We start from the raw sequence: 16945 nt of genomic DNA on the forward strand, positions 1-16945 counted from the left end.
TGTGATCAAACGTGTATAATATAGTCACAATTATAGATAGCCAAAAACATGGCGGCCGTTCCCCAGTGTGGCGACACATTAGATAAGACCCCGCCCACTAATGGAGCGATCAGGCTGATCTGTCTGCAAGCCCCGCCCTCATCAGTGACAGCCGGGCAGTGGTGTGCTCACACTCTGATTGGCTGCCGGCCTCGCACACCTCTCTCCCGCCCCCTTCTCCTTGGAGTTGACACATTGTTCCCCCTGATCTCTGCTGATTGGTTGTTTGAAGAGTATTCCTAACGGGATTGGTGCTCTCAGCGTTTCCGGGTAAGATGGCGGCTGTGAGGGCGCTGAGGAGCTGCAGCCGGTCATTCGGCCGCCTGGTGAGATTAGCAGTGTGTCCATTGTTATAGGTGTGAGGCGGCGGCTACAGACGTGACCGTCAGCTGTGTGCACAGTGCCGTACACCGGGCGTCCTGTGCCTTGTATGCTCGAAGGAGACCAGGGTTGTGTGATAGAGCCTCCCCTGAGCACTGGGGGAGATGACTGCTATGAAAGGGAACATTTTCCTATTGAATTTTTAAATAGCTTAACCCCATCAGGCATGCCGAGTCATTGCCTTAGACTTAAGGTGGGCAGCATTATCATGTTGTAGCAATGGTACACGATTAGTTGTAACATCATTGAATAGAAATGTTCTTGAGGCCGAGATTTTAACAGGATCAGCTGAAGGTGATAAGGCATACAGAGAGATTTCCACACAGATACTTTGTTGTTTATCGTGTAAAAAGGCTGAAAGTGAATAGACATGGGTCATTTGAGTTAGTTTTTAGTATGTAGAGCACACTTTTCTAGCTCCTGAAACTTATTTGTTCTGGAACTCGGGCTGCTAGTATATGTGTGTGTATGTATATATATATATAGATATAGATATATATATATATATATATATATATATATAAAAAAAATCTATATCTATATCTATCCTAGTTACAGGGGAAAATTGCTCTCTATAGTGACAGAAGTCCCCTGGTAAAGCTGATCTGGGTCTGCTAGGATCTGACTGCTCTGTCGACAAAGGCCCAGCAATCATGTGATTGCCAGGTCATACAAAAGTGTGGAGACATGAGGGTCAGTGGGTGCTCTCGTCCGCTGGCCTGGCTGTCTTTAAAAAGACCACATGGACCAGGGCTCATCCCACTGAACGCCCTTTCTGCTTAACCGTGGGCAGGATACTGCTCCGACAACACAGGGTGAGGGTAACGCACTGCAGTAATAATTTATTGGATCACCAACAGACAACATAGTACTGTGCCAGTAAACACACAAGATGGTCCAAATGACAGCGTCACCCTTCTCTGGCTCGCCAGGAATTAGAACTTCTGCGACTTTGGGGCTTCCAGGGCCAACTCCCCCAACCAGTAGCACCCCTCTTTTGGTGGGCACCCACAGAGAGAAGATAGCGGCAAGCTTAGGAAGCTGATAGAGTACACCGAGGAAAGTGCACAGGTGACCTGATTGTCCCAACCTGGGTTCTCCAAATGTCTCCACGGGTTCAGTGATGGGCAGTGGATCAAATCTGTATTCTTCCGGTTGGAGCCATGGTGCCTTGGCTGCTGTCCTCTAGAGTCTCTCTGTAGAAGGATAGAGGTCCCTTTTTATACCCACATCTATCCTTCAGGCAATTATCCACAGGGTGGGAGGAGGTCATCTCTTATTGTTCAAGCGTTCAACTAACCTGCATTTTTTGTCCTTCAATGTTTGCAGAACAGCAAGCTGCATGAACTGATACAATAGGTAGTCAGCAGGCATTCACCAAATTAACAAACATCGATTGTTCAATTAACCTGCACCTTTGTCCCTCAAGGATAGTAGAACAATAAGCTGCAAGGACTGATACAATAGATAATCAGCAACCATTCAACAAACATCAATTCAGCATTCAGGCTCGTATGAACAAATAGCTCATGTCCCTGGACTTACTGAGTAATACGTCTTGCATAATTAAGAATAAACGCGGTGTCGTCACAAAAAGCATTAACAATTCCAGTGGTTCTGTTGGCTGCATTGTGCTCTCTGATAAATCTCTATCTTCTCCAGACGTGTCAGACATAATTACAGGAGATTTAACCTTAGCCATCAATTTAATTACGTGAGGTCAAAGCCCAAGATCAAGCACCACATCCAAGATCAAGCACCACATACTTGCTGCACTTAGATGTTATCTACGGCAGCCATGGGTCGGACAGTGTAAAGTCACCCTAAGTTCTCATCCTTCCGCTGTAGGTTATTAGCGTAGTAGCAATTGCTCTTTCCTCTTTTGTTTTCTTTATCATTTTAGCAGGGTCCTCCTTGCAATCAGTGTAGACTCCCATACACATTAAAAGGTTATGCTCATCTTTAGAAGTTATCTATTCGTTAGGAGATATTTGGGTCTAACTGCTGGGACCCCCACTGATTTGAGAACAAGGCTGTGCATTCGTTCTCTATGGGACTGCTGGTAAAAGTTGAGCACTGTACTCTCTCCAGCAATCACATAGAGCAGGGATGCATGTCGGGGCATTTTGTTTATTCTCCATTGAAAACACATGCACACCCTGACAAATAGAGCATGCATTTGTATGGGGAGGAGGCTGGAGAGACAGCTGTAGGCTGAATGAGTGACCTGCGGCTTAATGGACAAAATAAAGCGGGACAGAATGTGATTCCCCTCTGTCTGGACCGGTTCTGCTATTAGATCACACATATAGAATGATCGAATACTAGAAGGTGATGGTGGTATAATGTTTACCTTTTGCGGTTCTGTTTCACCTTTATTTTTCATGTTTTTGCCTTTGATCACCATCTTGGACACTCTCCTCCCCAGACCAGTGTTAGACAAGTGATCCTATGTAACCGGTTTTTACTAGTGAAGTCCTGCAAGAAGCGGCCTCCTTCTGTGAGTCTGCAGCTGAGACACTTCAGAACTGCCTCTGGTAAGCACCAAATATCTGCTGTTAGCAAGCAACGTGATATGTGACTTCTAGTGAAATGACTGTATAGGAGGGACATTGTACTGGCAGCCATATTATCTACTTTACTTGTTATGCTATAAGCTGAATTTCCCAGATATGTGACATTATCAGAAATATATGCTCGATACTATTGAGTGTTTTCGCTCAAAGCCTTACCACAGCGTTGAGCATCTGATGACCTGTCTCTATTTTTCAGCCTTGAATGGCTCGATCGTGCAGTTCAAGTTGTCCGACATTGGAGAGGGAATCCGGGAGGTTACGGTGAAGGATTGGTAAGCCCCTAAAAGTGGTTGTTCTTGTGATTGATCTTCAGGAGCACACTGCTCCCCAGCCTCCCTGCTTTGTGCTTACCTCCTGATTGACCATTTGGACCAGCAGCATAGTTGCCCTGCTTGCCTGTACTGTGTATTCTCCAATGCTGCAAGCCGAGCTTTGCCTCGGCACCAGAGGACTTCGGGGGGTACTGAAGCTGGACAGATCCAGCAACTCGGCCACTTTCAGAGCAGCGCTTACAAACACTAATAAAGAGCTTGCAAGTGCTGTACTCCTTGTCTAGGAGATCTGCCACATCTGATAACCTGCAGCTTTGTCAGGTAACCTAGACAGTCATGAAATGGGAATCAACAAACTGTAGAGTGAGCCCACCAGATGTGGGACGCAAATCTTTTCTCCTTTCTTGGATACATGCAATAAAACAAGGCAAAACTTCAAGAGAATTTGTAAAAAAAAAAAAAAAAAAAACTGGAGGAACTATATACCTAATACTGACCTCATACTCTGTTTTATGGACACCTTTGAAGATAATTTGTCAAGGTTGTACTTTTGAGGCTTCATAAATTGGAAGAGAAATCTTGAGCTAATCTGTAGTTTCACATGACCAGTAGAGCTGAGCAAATCCATTTCCAAGGCCTGGACCAGTGGCCATGTTAGTATTCTGTGGTCACCGCATGGGAGCCTACATGCCGGCATCTTTGTTGCCTCTTATGATTTTTAGGTCTGTCTTATAACTGCAACAATGGCAAAGTTGGAGGCCTACAATCAGAAGAAGGGCCGAGGATGCCGGCTGTCAGGAGGGTATTCGCAGGACTCCTGTCTGGTGACCACAAAATACTGACATGGCGGCTGGACCAGGATCCTGCAAATTTATTTGCTCATCTACTAGTGACCAGTACCCCTTTTCCTTTTAAAATTACTTCTGTAGATGGCATGGAGTCAATAATGGGTAAAATTCCCTTGTTTGCAAACGTATGAATTTAGATGTCTAGTTGAGAGTAAGAATGTTCCTGACGAGGGTTGAGGAAGATAAGACCTCCTTGATGACTATCAACATTTATGTCCTCATCCCTGGAGTATACCGTATATACTTCCTCTGATGACTAGTGTTGAGCGAGTATGTTCTATTAACCCTTTCAGCGAGTATGCTTGGGCCGAGCTCCGAGTATTTATAGCTGCTCGGTGATATGTTTGAATCACTCCCGTGTGCATGATTTGCAACTGTTTGACAAGTTTAATACATGTGAGGAATGTGTAAGAAGCAGACTTTCCTCACATGTATTAAAACTGTCAAACAGTCGCAAATCATGCACACGGGAGGATTTAACCTGATCACCGAGCAGCTGTAAATACTCGGAGCTCAGCCCGAGCATACTCGGACAGAACATACTCGCTCAACCCTACTCATCACTATTGATGACCTTTCCTTAGGAACGGTCATTAATATCTGATCGGTCAGGCTCCAGCACCCCCACCGATCCGCTGTTATAAATGCTAAAGTAGTGGACAACCTCTTTAATTATCAAGTTCTGTTTGTTTTTTAGGTATGTGAAGGAAGGCGATACAGTGTCCCAGTTTGATAGTATCTGTGAAGTTCAAAGTGACAAAGCCTCAGTGACCATCACCAGCCGCTATGATGGGGTTGTCAGGAAGCTGTATTACAATGTAGAGGACACTGCTCTGGTTGGGAAACCTTTGGTGGACATTGAAACAGATGTTGTGAAAGGTTTGTGAATAAGTCTGCTGTGTCAGACGTCTCGTCCAGATTTTTAATAAAATGACATCTCCACCTTAGTTTGATTTTTACAGTCATATACTTAATTCAGAATAATACTGCACCATTCCCATCCTAGTGCTGTCAGGAATTGAATATGAGCCCCATCCCTAACACAGCATTCAATTAGTAAAAATACAAATCTGAACAATTTGAAGGAAAGTTTTTCTCTGCATAAAAAAAATATTTAGATTTGAGAGTCCTCAGTGGTTGATACCGTTTAATGGCTAACTGAAAGCTTGCAATCTGTTACCATCTTTTCAGTTAGCCATTAAACGGTATCAACCACTGAGGACTCTCAAATCTAAATATTTTTCGATCTACTGGCTAACACAGTACAAAAAAATATATATATATATATATATATATATATATATATATATATATATATATATATATATATATATATATATATATATATATATATACTGTACAGACCAAAAGTTTGGACACAACTTCTCATTTAAAGATTTTTCTGTATTTTCATGACTTTGAAAATTGTACATTCACACTGAAGGCATCAAAACTATGAATTACCACATGTGGAATTATATACTTAACAAAAAAGTGTGAAACAACTGAAAATATGTCTTATATTCTAGGTTCTTCAAAGCAGCCACCTTTTGCTGTGATGACTGCTTTGCACACTCTTGGCATTCTCTTGATGAGCTTCAAGAGGTAGTCACCGGAAATGGTCTTCCAACAATCTTGAAGGAGTTCCCAGAGATGCTTAGCATTTGTTGGCCCTTTTGCCTTCACTCTGCGGTCCAGCTCACCCCAAACCATCTCGATTGGGTTCAGGTCTGGTGACTGTGGAGGCCAGGTCATCTGGCGCAGCACCCCATCACTCTCCCTCTTGGTCAGATAGCCCTTACACAGCCTGGAGGTGTGTTTGGGGTCATTGTCCTGTTGAAAAATAAATGATGGTCCAACTAAACGCAAACAGGATGGAATAGCATGCCACTGCAAGATGCTGTGGTAGCCATGCTGGTTCAGTATGCCTTCAATTTTGAATAAATCCCCAACAGTGTCACCAGCAAAGCTCCCCCACACCATCATACCTCCTCCTCCATGCTTCACGGTGGGAACCAGGCATGTAGAGTCCATCCGTTCACCTTTTCTGCGTCGCACAAAGACACGGTGGTTTGAACCAAAGATCTCAAATTTGGACTCATCAGACCAAAGCACAGATTTCCACTGGTCTAATGTCCATTCCTTGTGTTCTTTAGCCCAAACAAGTCTCTTCTGCTTGTTGCCTGTCCTTAGCAGTGGTTTCCTAGCAGTTATTTTACCATGAAGGCCTGCTGCACAAAGTCTCCTCTTAGCAGTTGTTGTAGAGATGTGTCTGCTGCTAGAACTCTGTGTGGTATTGACCTGGTCTCTAATCTGAGCTGCTGTTAACCTGCGATTTCTGAGGCTGGTGACTCGGATAAACTTATCCTCAGAAGCAGAGGTGACTCTTGGTCTTCCTTTCCTGGGGCGGTCCTCATGTGAGCCAGTTTCTTTGTAGCGTTTGATGGTTTTTGCAACTGCACTTGGGGACACTTTCAAAGTTTTCCCAATTTTTCGGACTGACTGACTTTCATTTCTTAAAGTAATGATGGCCACTCGTTTTTCTTTACTTAGCTGCTTTATTCTTGCCATAATACAAATTCTAACAGTCTATTCAGTAGGACTATCAGCTGTGTATCCACCAGACTTCTGCACAACACAACTGATGGTCCCAACCCCATTTATAAGGCAAGAATTCCCACTTATTAAACCTGACAGGGCACACCTGTGAAGTGAAAACCATTTCCGGTGACTACCTCTTGAAGCTCATCAAGAGAATGCCAAGAGTGTGCAAAGCAGTCATCAAAGCAAAAGGTGGCTACTTTGAAGAACCTAGAATATAAGACATATTTTCAGTTGTTTCACACTTTTTTGTTAAGTATATAATTCCACATGTGGTAATTCATAGTTTTGATGCCTTCAGTGTGAATGTACAATTTTCAAAGGCATGAAAATACAGAAATTTCTTTAAATGAGAAGGTGTGTCCAAACTTTTGGTCTGTACTATATATTTTTTCCCTATATCTCTGCATAAATACTTATATTTTTGGTTAAAAAACAAAACCTTTTGCAATATGGCATAATTAAAAATATTCAGCTGTTCAAAAAAAAAAAATGCTCATGTCCTTTAATTCTATGTCAAATAGAAGGGGGCGTTTTCTTTTCTCCCCTGCATGATGCTGCCTGCCTACGATTGGTCAACCTCATGCAGAAGAAGTACACGCCCCCAGAGACTACTCTCTGGTAACATTCAGTTGGGCTCATCACAAGTTATACTCCTAGGGTTATGTGCACACGTTTAAGTATTTCCTGTGATATTGCTGCTTTTTTTTTTCTGTGAAGTTTTGTCACAAAAAAATGAAGGATTTCCTAGTACCAGCAAAGCGGATGACATTCCTGAAGTCTCATGCATACATTGCTTATTTTTTCCTTGCATATTTTTAGCAGTTTCAAATCTGCAGCATGCAAATTCTTGAAGCTTTTTTCACTGTAATAACTGAGGGGGGAAAAAACGCATACAAAAAAACATTCTTTTGCAAGGCAGCAGTTTTCCTGCCAGGACACACATTTTTGATGCAGAAATGTCTGCAGTAAATACTTAACTTGTGCTCCTACCCAAAGTTTCCAAGCTTACTATTTTTCTTCTATTGGCTGAAAATTGGATTGTGTGTTGCCTTTACAAGGGGTAAAAAAACATTGGAAAGTATAAGGGTCATGCATATACCTTTTTATAGGGGCTTCTCCTACTTTAGCAAGCCATAATGTACAGTAAAGGCTTCCTAAGCCAGTGGCATAACTAGAGTGTTATGAGCCCTGGGAGAAAAATAACAAGGACCCGGCCCCCAGCTGAACCACCAGCATCCTACTGAGATGCATGGCCCTGGTGCTGGTGGCATTGCTGGAGTCTATAAAGAAACGTTTGTTTCCCCGTTTTGTTTTTAACCGCCATCTTGTTACTGAACATAACCTAATATACCAATAATACTACATACAAGGGAGACATATAGCCTCACTATGACCATATGTTACCTACTTATACACTAATGACTGAATAATCCCACCATGCTGATTAACTAAAAACCCTGAACTTAGAATGATATTACCCCAGTGACCTTGTGGTGGTAGATACCAGTTATACATAGGTGGTATGCAGAACATTTATATGTATACAGTACAGATGCATCCAGTGACGTCTCCAGTTGAAGTAATTGGCTTTTCTTTTTCATCCGGCGCAGACCGCCATAACTCCTACCAGCCACGACTCGTCCCTGCAGAATGTAAGGCACAGACCTCAATGGCTGCTAGCGCACCCTCCCCACATGCCTTAGTGCCACCCTGGTACCCTACAGTACCTTGCTTTTGTCCTCCCCTCTCCCAGTAACAGTATCTCAAAAATATAATACATTACAGCAGTGATGTCTCCCTTTGTGCCCCCTTGCAGTAGAAATATCGCATTCCCATTTTTTTTTTTTTAACCTGATTAAACCTAGAAACGCGCTGTACAGTCAGATGATTTGTCTCTGCTTTTTATCGGAGACGCACTCTACACACTTTTTACTATCACCAGCCTTAGTGAAATTTTAGGGGGACATTCATTAAATGTGATGGCTATGGTCCCTGGTGACTATTTTGGAAAGCCTCTAAGTTATGCAATTTTTCACATGGAATATCAGAGTTTTGCCGCACCTTGGAGCTGAGTATTGCAGTAGTTAAAGTTAAAATGTTCTGGATGTTAGCCATGTATAAGCCATGCTTTCTCTGCACGTGTTTTATTAAAAAGTGATTTACACTCCCTAGATGTGGCATCTGAAGAAGATGTGGTGGAGACTCCTCCAATCTGCCAGGAGCACACACACCAAGAAATAAAGGGACATAAAACGCTGGCCACTCCTTCTGTTAGACGCCTCGCGTTGGAGAACAATGTAAGTCTCCTTGGTTTCTGTTAGAAAAGGCCCCATGATTAATAGATGAGAACATTGGCAGGGCTTCTGATGGCTACCAAAGATTGCTATTCTGGCTCAATGTCCTCCATGTATTCAAGTCTAAAATACTGTTTTTGATTTTAGTTGATATCCGTGCAATCTGAAGCAAAAATTGTCTATTATCCCTGCTCTATTAATATTATGCATTGTCAATTATAATAAAACGTAACTTTTATTTACAATTATATTGAAAGAGTGATTAAGGAACTCTGTGGAGTCAGCTGTTTTTACTTCTTCATATTCACTCTATTTTCAATCCTGCATACTGGAGTATCAATGAATGAAAACTTACAATCACTGTGAGAGTAGTGTATATTTTCAGTGCATAATTTGTTTAATTATAGGCCAAGTTAAAATTCTGCCCACTAAGCCTCAACGTGTTTCATTTGTCCAGGCTTCTTCAGGGGTTACTAAGGCTATTATATTATGTGAGGTGCAGCCAGCCCTTTCTAAGAGTTTGTGTTTGTCAGTAACGGGTAAGGTCACTAGCTAATCATACCCCGAACTGGGATGCCACCTCCTGTAATTAAGTTGATTGGCACTTCAAACAAGCTGGCGAATTTTGCTACATCTTGCGCTATCCACCAGTTGTGTATGTTAGTTTATATTACTTGTCCTTTATAGAGCTCATACAATTATTCTCCATCCAGACAAACCCTACTGACATGAAATATGAGCTTTTAAAGTTCTGTCTGCACCTCATACAACGCTATTACCACAGTAACCCCTGAAGATGCCTGGACAGGTGAAACCTGTTAGGAGGCAGTGTTTGAATTTTAAGTTGTTATTCTGGGGAGGAATTGACCAGTAAATAAAGAAAACTGATGCATCCTCACTACTTACTACCCAAAGCTATTCCTGTGGGTTTAATTCATTAATACTACAGAATATTGGAGTGAAAATAAAATGAATTTGAATAGTAATATTGCTGACTAAGCTCAATGTTGGTTTTAATCACTCTGTCTTGGTTCTCCCTCAATATAAATGTAAATGCAACCACAATTACTGCTCGATATTGGCCATGTTGAATTCAAACCTAGCCATAGAAATATGTATCCATTGAATGCCATCTTCTGCCACCGCAAGCTGCTGGGGTTTTACTGTTTGCAAAGGTGGCTGCACCCACAGGAAATCGGTAGAACGTTAATTAAGGGACACTAATAAATGACTTGACACTTGAGATCATGCATAAATCACTCTTGATGATGGGTAGAAAGATTTACTGTGTTTTGTGTGTTTGCTGTCCAATTTCTTCAGATAAAGCTTAGTGAAGTGGTGGCCACCGGCCGGGATGGACGTATTTTAAAAGAGGACATTCTTAACTTTTTGGCTAAGCAAACAGGCGCCATATTGCCACCTTCTCCCAAAATGGACATACCACCGCCTCCCAAAAAAGAAGTCTCCAAACCAATACAGCAAGAAAAAGCTCCCGCCATTCCAGTATCCTTTACCCAACCAATCGTGTTCTCAGGAAAGGATGTCACCGAGCCCTTGAAAGGTAATGGACATAATAATGTGCTAAGTTTTTCTAGCAACATTTTCTCCTACTACACTGCTCAAAAAAAATAAAGGGAACACTTAAAATACAGAATATAACTCCAAGTAAATCAAACTTCTGTGAAATCAAACTGTCCACTTAGGAAGCAACACTGATTGACAATCAATTTCACATGCTGTTGTGCAAATGGAATGGACAATAGATGGAAATTATTGGCAATTATCAAGACACCCTCAATAAAGGAGTGGTTCTGCAGGTGGGAACCACAGACCACATCTCAGTACCAATGCTTTCTGGCTGATGTTTTGGTTACTTTTGAATGTTGGTTGTGCTTTCACACTCGTGGTAGCATGAGACGGACTATACAACTCACAGACGTTGCTCAGGTAGTGCAGCTCATCCAGACTGGCACATCAATGCGAGCTGTGGCAAGAAGGTTTGCTGTGTCTGTCAGCGTAGTGTCCAGAGGCTGGAGGCGCTACCAGGAGACAGGCCAATACACCAGGAGACGTGGAGGGAGCCATAGGAGGGCGACAACCCAGCAGCAGTATCGCTACCTCCACCTTTGTGCAAGGAGGAATAGGAGGAGCACTGCCAGAGCCCTGCAAAATGACCTCCAGCAGGCCACAAATGTGCATGTGTCTGCACAAACGGTTAGAAACCGACTCCATGAGGGTGGTATGAGGGCCCGACGTCCACAGATGGGGGTTGTGCTCACAGCCCAACACCGTGCAGGACGCTTGGCACTTGCCACAGAACACCAGGATTGGCAAAGTCGCCACTGGCGCCCTGTGCTCTTCACAGATGAAAGCAGGTTCACACTGAGCACATGTGACAGTCTGGAGATGCCGTGAAGAGCGATCTGCTGCCTGCAACATCCTTCAGCATGACCGGTTTGGCAGTGGGTCAGTAATGGTGTGGGGTGTCATTTCTTTGGAGGGCCGTACAGTCCTCCATGTGCTCTCCAGAGGTAGCCTGACTGCCGTTAGGTACCGAGATGAGATCCTCAGACCCCTTGTGAGACCATATGCTGGTGCGGTTGGCGCTGGGTTCCTCCTAATGCAGGACAATACCAGACCTCATGTGGCTGGAGTGTGTCAGCAGTTCCTGCAAGATGAAGGCATTGAAGCTATGGACTGGCCGCCCGTTCCCCAGACCTGAATCCGATTGAGCACATCTGGGACATCATGTCTCGCTCCATCCACCATTGTCATGTTGCACCACAGACTGTCCAGGAGTTGTCTAGGATGTGTTGTTTGAGTGTTCCCTTTATTTTTTTTGAGCAGTGTATTATGAAAGAATATACATTTTTAAATGGGTGATGACCTAATCATTGATGGCCTATCCTGGCCGTTTACTAGAAACGTTAGTTAGGGGTTAAATTACACCATTACTATGAATGAAGCAGCTGTATTTACAACCTGACATGCCAATAAGAGTCCAAAAAATAGTCAAAAGCGCAATAAAAAAAATCACTCAGACGCAATGAAAAAAACGCACCTAATTTACGAAGTGCAGAAATTGTCATGTAGTGACGAGGGATTGTGGGCACTTACCCGATCTGTCAAACTCAAGGCGCCCTAATTTATCACTGTCCCCCGGATTACTCCTGAAGGTGGAGACGCCGGGGTCACTTACCTTGCTATGCTCCTATCTTAACCCTTATCTGATCACTCCCCCACCCAGGGAGGTGATAGATTGAAGTGTATAGGAAAACACTAACCAGACAGACAGGGTTAACACAGGGATAAAAGAAAACTACAATCATACAAATACTCACAAAACAACAGTGGGAAACAGAGGAGGTATAGGAAGAGGAAACCAAATGTAAGAGGATAAAGAAAAACACGCAAACTAAACTCCACACAGCAACCTCCAGAAAAACTCTCCAGGAGCCAAGTCCAAACACTGAACTTTCTCCTTTACCACCAAACCAGGAAGTAGAACAGTAACTGGCAACTCCCAAGTGCCGAGCATGTATACCAGAGGGGAGTGGCCAACACAGAACAGCTGAGACAATTCGGGATGGAGAGCTCCAGGAGATCAACTGAACTGATTAACCCTTGCCATGACAGCAAGGAAACCTGCACTGTTTTAATAGGATGGTAAAGCAGTTCTAATAAGTGCAGGAGTTCTGGCCCCTCTCTGTCACGGTATCCCCATGACAGAAATAGTGCAAAAAATCTGCAACATCAAAACCTCGCCAAATACTCATTGTTTGAACGTAGTCTTAAACTCCGTTATGATTTAAACGTAATGTAGTAGACCTACTACTGCTAACTGCAGCTGTTGAGGCTGTGCATTGTAGGGGGCATCAGTGGTGTGGCAAACACAATTATATCTAAGGGCTCCTAAAGTATTACCATTGAGGCACATTTAATAGATCTGCCCCTGTTAGCCTAGAATAAAGTCACTAATAGTGAATGTATGGTCTATCGCACCTAGCACTTATCTGTCTCCTTGTATTATGCTGCCTTCTAGCATTTTTCTCGTACTAGTTCTTTCTCTGATGCTTTCTTTTTCTGTGTTCTTTATTCTCAGGTTTCCACAAAGCCATGGTGAAAACTATGACCTCGGCCCTAAAAATACCCCACTTTGGTTACTGTGATGAGGTGGATATGACCACACTTGTCAAGCTCCGAGAGGACCTCAAGCCTTGGGCTGAATCTCGTGGAGTCCGGCTGTCATTTATGCCTTTTTTCCTCAAGGTGAGTTTTAAGCAAACAGTCCTAAATAAATATGTATACCGTAGCAGTGCCGATAACATGGAAGGAATCCACACAGCACTCACAATAATATCTGATACCTCTGCACAGAAATGGTCGAAGGCGTATAGAAATGTATGAGTTTACCTAATTGGTTGCTCCTATGTGCTGCTCATCCAGATCCTGATATCTGTGTGATGGTTACTCTATAAACCTTTACGTATGTTGGATGCCATTTGTCTGCCATTCATCACCCACAGGTTTTAGTGTTGGAAAAAGGTATGTATTAATGATGAGAAATGGAGAATCTTTGTGTATGAGAGTCTGGGCTGTTGCAATGCATAAGGTCCTCACAACTGAAGCTTCAAAGAAAAGGCCTCGCTCCATAGAAAAAACAAATAAGTGAGGATTTATTGACTAAGTGTAATTGTTGGGAGGCTTGGCAGGATAGGCCATAAATGTCTGATAGATGAGGGCTTCGTCACGGGGAGCCACGTCTATCCCCAGCACAGATTGGACAACCCCAACTACATGAGCCCCATTGGCATAAGTTGGACCTGAAAATTTTCATTCTGGTCGTTGTTTCCACAGGCAGCCAGCCTTGGACTTCTGCAGTACCCAATACTCAATGCCTCAGTGGATGACAACTGTCAGAATATCACCTATAAGGTTGGTTCTTAATCCTGAAACCCAACGTTTGTCACATCCGTAGGAGTCCAGATTGTGAGAGGTCATTGAAGAAAATATTGTGTCTCCTAGGCTGCTCACAATATTGGGGTTGCAATGGATACCCAACAGGGGCTCATTGTCCCTAATGTGAAGAATATACAAGTCCGGAGCATTTTTGATATTGCTGTGGAGCTGAACCGCTTGCAGAAACTTGGGTCTTTAGGACAGCTGGGGGCTGCAGACCTGACAGGAGGCACCTTTACTCTCTCCAACATTGGTTCGGTAAGATGGCTGCTCCAATCTTCATATCCACAAAAACATGCAAAATCTTAGCCCAGGGTAATGACTATACTGTTCTTTGTTTGGTTCCCTTTTGTAGATTGGAGGTACATATGCAAAGCCTGTAATTATGCCCCCGGAGGTGGCAATTGGAGCCATTGGGAAACTGCAGGTTGGTACCTTTTTTGTTTTCTTTTTTTTTTTAAAGTAATATTCTTGTTTGTTACTTTTTTTCTTTTGTGCATGTTTCTAAGCCAGCTGGACAGTTATATCACATGGTGATAGGACCATTAGAAAATCTCATCCATCTTGTTAGCCGCACTGCATCTTACTACCAGAGTTCAGAAGTGGAGAGGTCCCGGCTCCAGCAGTGTAGTCTTCCCAATGTAATCATTCAGCCATAGATAAGCTGAATATACACATGCCTTAGCTGTTGTCTAAGGGTGCTTTCACATTGCGTTCAGGCACCTATTTGGTGGCCAATTGGAGGCTTATATCTGAACCTGCCCGCACCCCCCAAAGCGGGATTCGGACATATGCACCGACAAGGCCATAGACTATAATGGTGCCTGCAGAGCGAACGCACGTTCTGCCGTACATAATTTTCAAGAGTGTACGCCTACCGGAGGCGGACACCCAGATGTAGTGGACTACGTCTGATAGCCGCCTCCAGTAGGCGTACATGTTCAAAATTGACGCTCGTTCACTCTGCCGGCACCATTTATAGTCTGAGACATAAGCCTGCAAAGGGCGCCCGAACAGGTGTGGCCTGAACACAATGTGAAAGCACCCTTACACCTGTTGGACCACGATTTGCAAATGAGAAAATCTGGACGTTATATAGTCGTATAAATTTAGTTTTGATGATAGATTTTACAGGATGAGAGAGATTTTTAAAGGCTTAATATTTGGGGCACAAATTTATTTTTTCTACCTTTTTATTATAGCCCCACATAAAACTTTTACGAGAACGAATATATATATATATATATATATCTATCTATCTCGCACAGTGAAATAAAAATATAAATATATTACATAACAAACCTCATAATGGGCCTGAAACAAAAGAACATAATCTTCATATGTCTGTATACTTATGTATTGCAGTGTATCGTTCTTGTCAGTATAACACACATCCTTTTGTCTAGCAGGGTGAAGGGGTAAACTGTAGAAGAGCACATACAACTGTGTTATGCTGATAATAATAAATTGTACCCCAACAATTAAGCTTTTAAAAATCTATCTCATCCTGCTAAAAAAACAAGCTAGAATTTGCCCATATCAGTGGAAAAATTAAAAGTTGGATTTCTAGAAATGCAGGATTCAAATCCCCAAATATTTGCTTTTTAAAGAAGGTGATCTTCCTGATTTATAACAATCAGATGGCCACCTGCCATGACCTACACTGTTTAGTATTTGAGTTGGTGCGAATTGTTTCCCAGGACTCTGTCCATTGGCAGCATCGGTAATCTGTAGTAACTGGATGGGGGCCCTGAGTACCGCCTCCTGCCTGACTGCATCCATAGCTCTACTTTTGATTATTCAGCCTGGTGCGATGTCGCCTGTGCGTCACACCCCAACGATGACGTAGCGCCAGGTCCGCTAATCAAAAGAAGAGCCACGGATGCTGTCAGGCAGGAGGTGTTGTCTGGTCCCCGGACAAACCCCCAGCTATTCACTAATTGCCTATTAATTTGCATGCGATCCATTGTTCCCACATTACAACTCTGGACTATTAGCTTCTGCATTATTGCTGTGTCTTGTCTTTGCTATGCTTCTGCAACAGTATTCTTTTATTTCTTCCTTGTGGATAAGACTATATATAAAAGAAAGAAAATATATAATTCTCACTTTTCTACTTTACAGGTTGTACCACGGTTTGACTCTAAGGGGCAGGTTGTGAAAGCCCAAATCCTCAACATCAGCTGGTCCGCAGATCACAGGATTATCGACGGTGCGACGATGTCCCGATTTTCTAACCTATGGAAAACGTACTTGGAGAATCCCTCTGCCATGCTCCTGGATTTAAAATGAAATCTGTGAAGGGAGGGGAGGAGGCGTTTATTTTTCCTCCATCAACAGGGATAGGGGTCTCATCCCACCATAACAAAACCTCAACTTGTTTTCCCACCCAGTGGGAGCCACCTAAATCTGACTGCCTTACAGGCAAATATGTCATAAGCACAAGTACAGGCCAGCTGCTCGGGGGTTGGGTCCTTTAACTCTTAGTATGTGTTCATACACCAAAAAATGGTTTTTGAAGGACATCTGCTATACGGACATCAGGCAGTGCCCACCAGTACAACACGCTAATGTAAGTTTCCCTCTTTATTGTGTTCTTCCAATATGGACGTCCGGTTGTAAGTGTTAGTGTTATAAACCAGCCATGGAAGAAATCTGCCCTGAAATGTACTGGAGCCCATTCTTAAGGCGGAACAAACCTAGGTCTGCCACCGCTGCTGCATGAGCCTCATCAGACATTGAGGTTCTAGGTCATTCAGTGGGAGGACGGCATCCCAGACTGTTACACTACATACCGATCAATCCAAACCTTGTGATTACTGTGCTGAGTGTGCCTGTGTCTGTAATACTGTGGGATGTAATAATGTGTAGATTTGTGCAGAGTGATACTAAAAAGAGACTTGCACTCCATGTCCCCGTACGTCTCAACGCTGCTGGTGCAAATGAATAAAATGGGACCGTTGAAAAATGTT

At 43.1% G+C, this 16945-nt stretch overlaps 1 protein-coding gene across 1 annotated transcript; it reads left to right on the top strand.

Annotated features, from left to right (window-relative positions):
- Window positions 1-235: 235 nt before the first annotated feature.
- DBT (dihydrolipoamide branched chain transacylase E2) lies at window positions 236-16945 on the top strand. The gene is made up of 11 exons (XM_073643041.1): window positions 236-365; window positions 2849-2957; window positions 3193-3268; window positions 4814-4995; window positions 8893-9017; window positions 10335-10575; window positions 13117-13283; window positions 13872-13949; window positions 14040-14231; window positions 14329-14400; window positions 16098-16945. Exons 1-11 carry the CDS (start codon window positions 315-317, stop codon window positions 16263-16265), a joined length of 1461 nt encoding a protein of 486 aa, XP_073499142.1. The 5' UTR covers window positions 236-314; the 3' UTR covers window positions 16266-16945.

This window comes from Phyllobates terribilis, unplaced genomic scaffold (genome assembly GCF_046119375.1).
Source record: "Phyllobates terribilis strain yellow unplaced genomic scaffold, ASM4611937v1 Scaffold_8__6_contigs__length_399053987, whole genome shotgun sequence".
In the NCBI taxonomy this organism is placed as follows: Eukaryota; Metazoa; Chordata; class Amphibia; order Anura; family Dendrobatidae; genus Phyllobates; species Phyllobates terribilis.

What these genes read in the sequence shown, in the direction of transcription:
- DBT (XM_073643041.1), top strand. Translation starts at nt 315, where the DNA reads ATGGCGGCTGTGAGGGCGCTGAGGAGCTGCAGCCGGTCATTCGGCCGC. An exon ending in TGAAACAGATGTTGTGAAAG is followed by an intron (nt 4,996 to 8,892) that starts GTTTGTGAATAA and finishes TACACTCCCTAG; the next exon opens with ATGTGGCATCTGAAGAAGAT. An exon ending in GTCAGAATATCACCTATAAG is followed by an intron (nt 13,950 to 14,039) that starts GTTGGTTCTTAA and finishes TGTGTCTCCTAG; the next exon opens with GCTGCTCACAATATTGGGGT.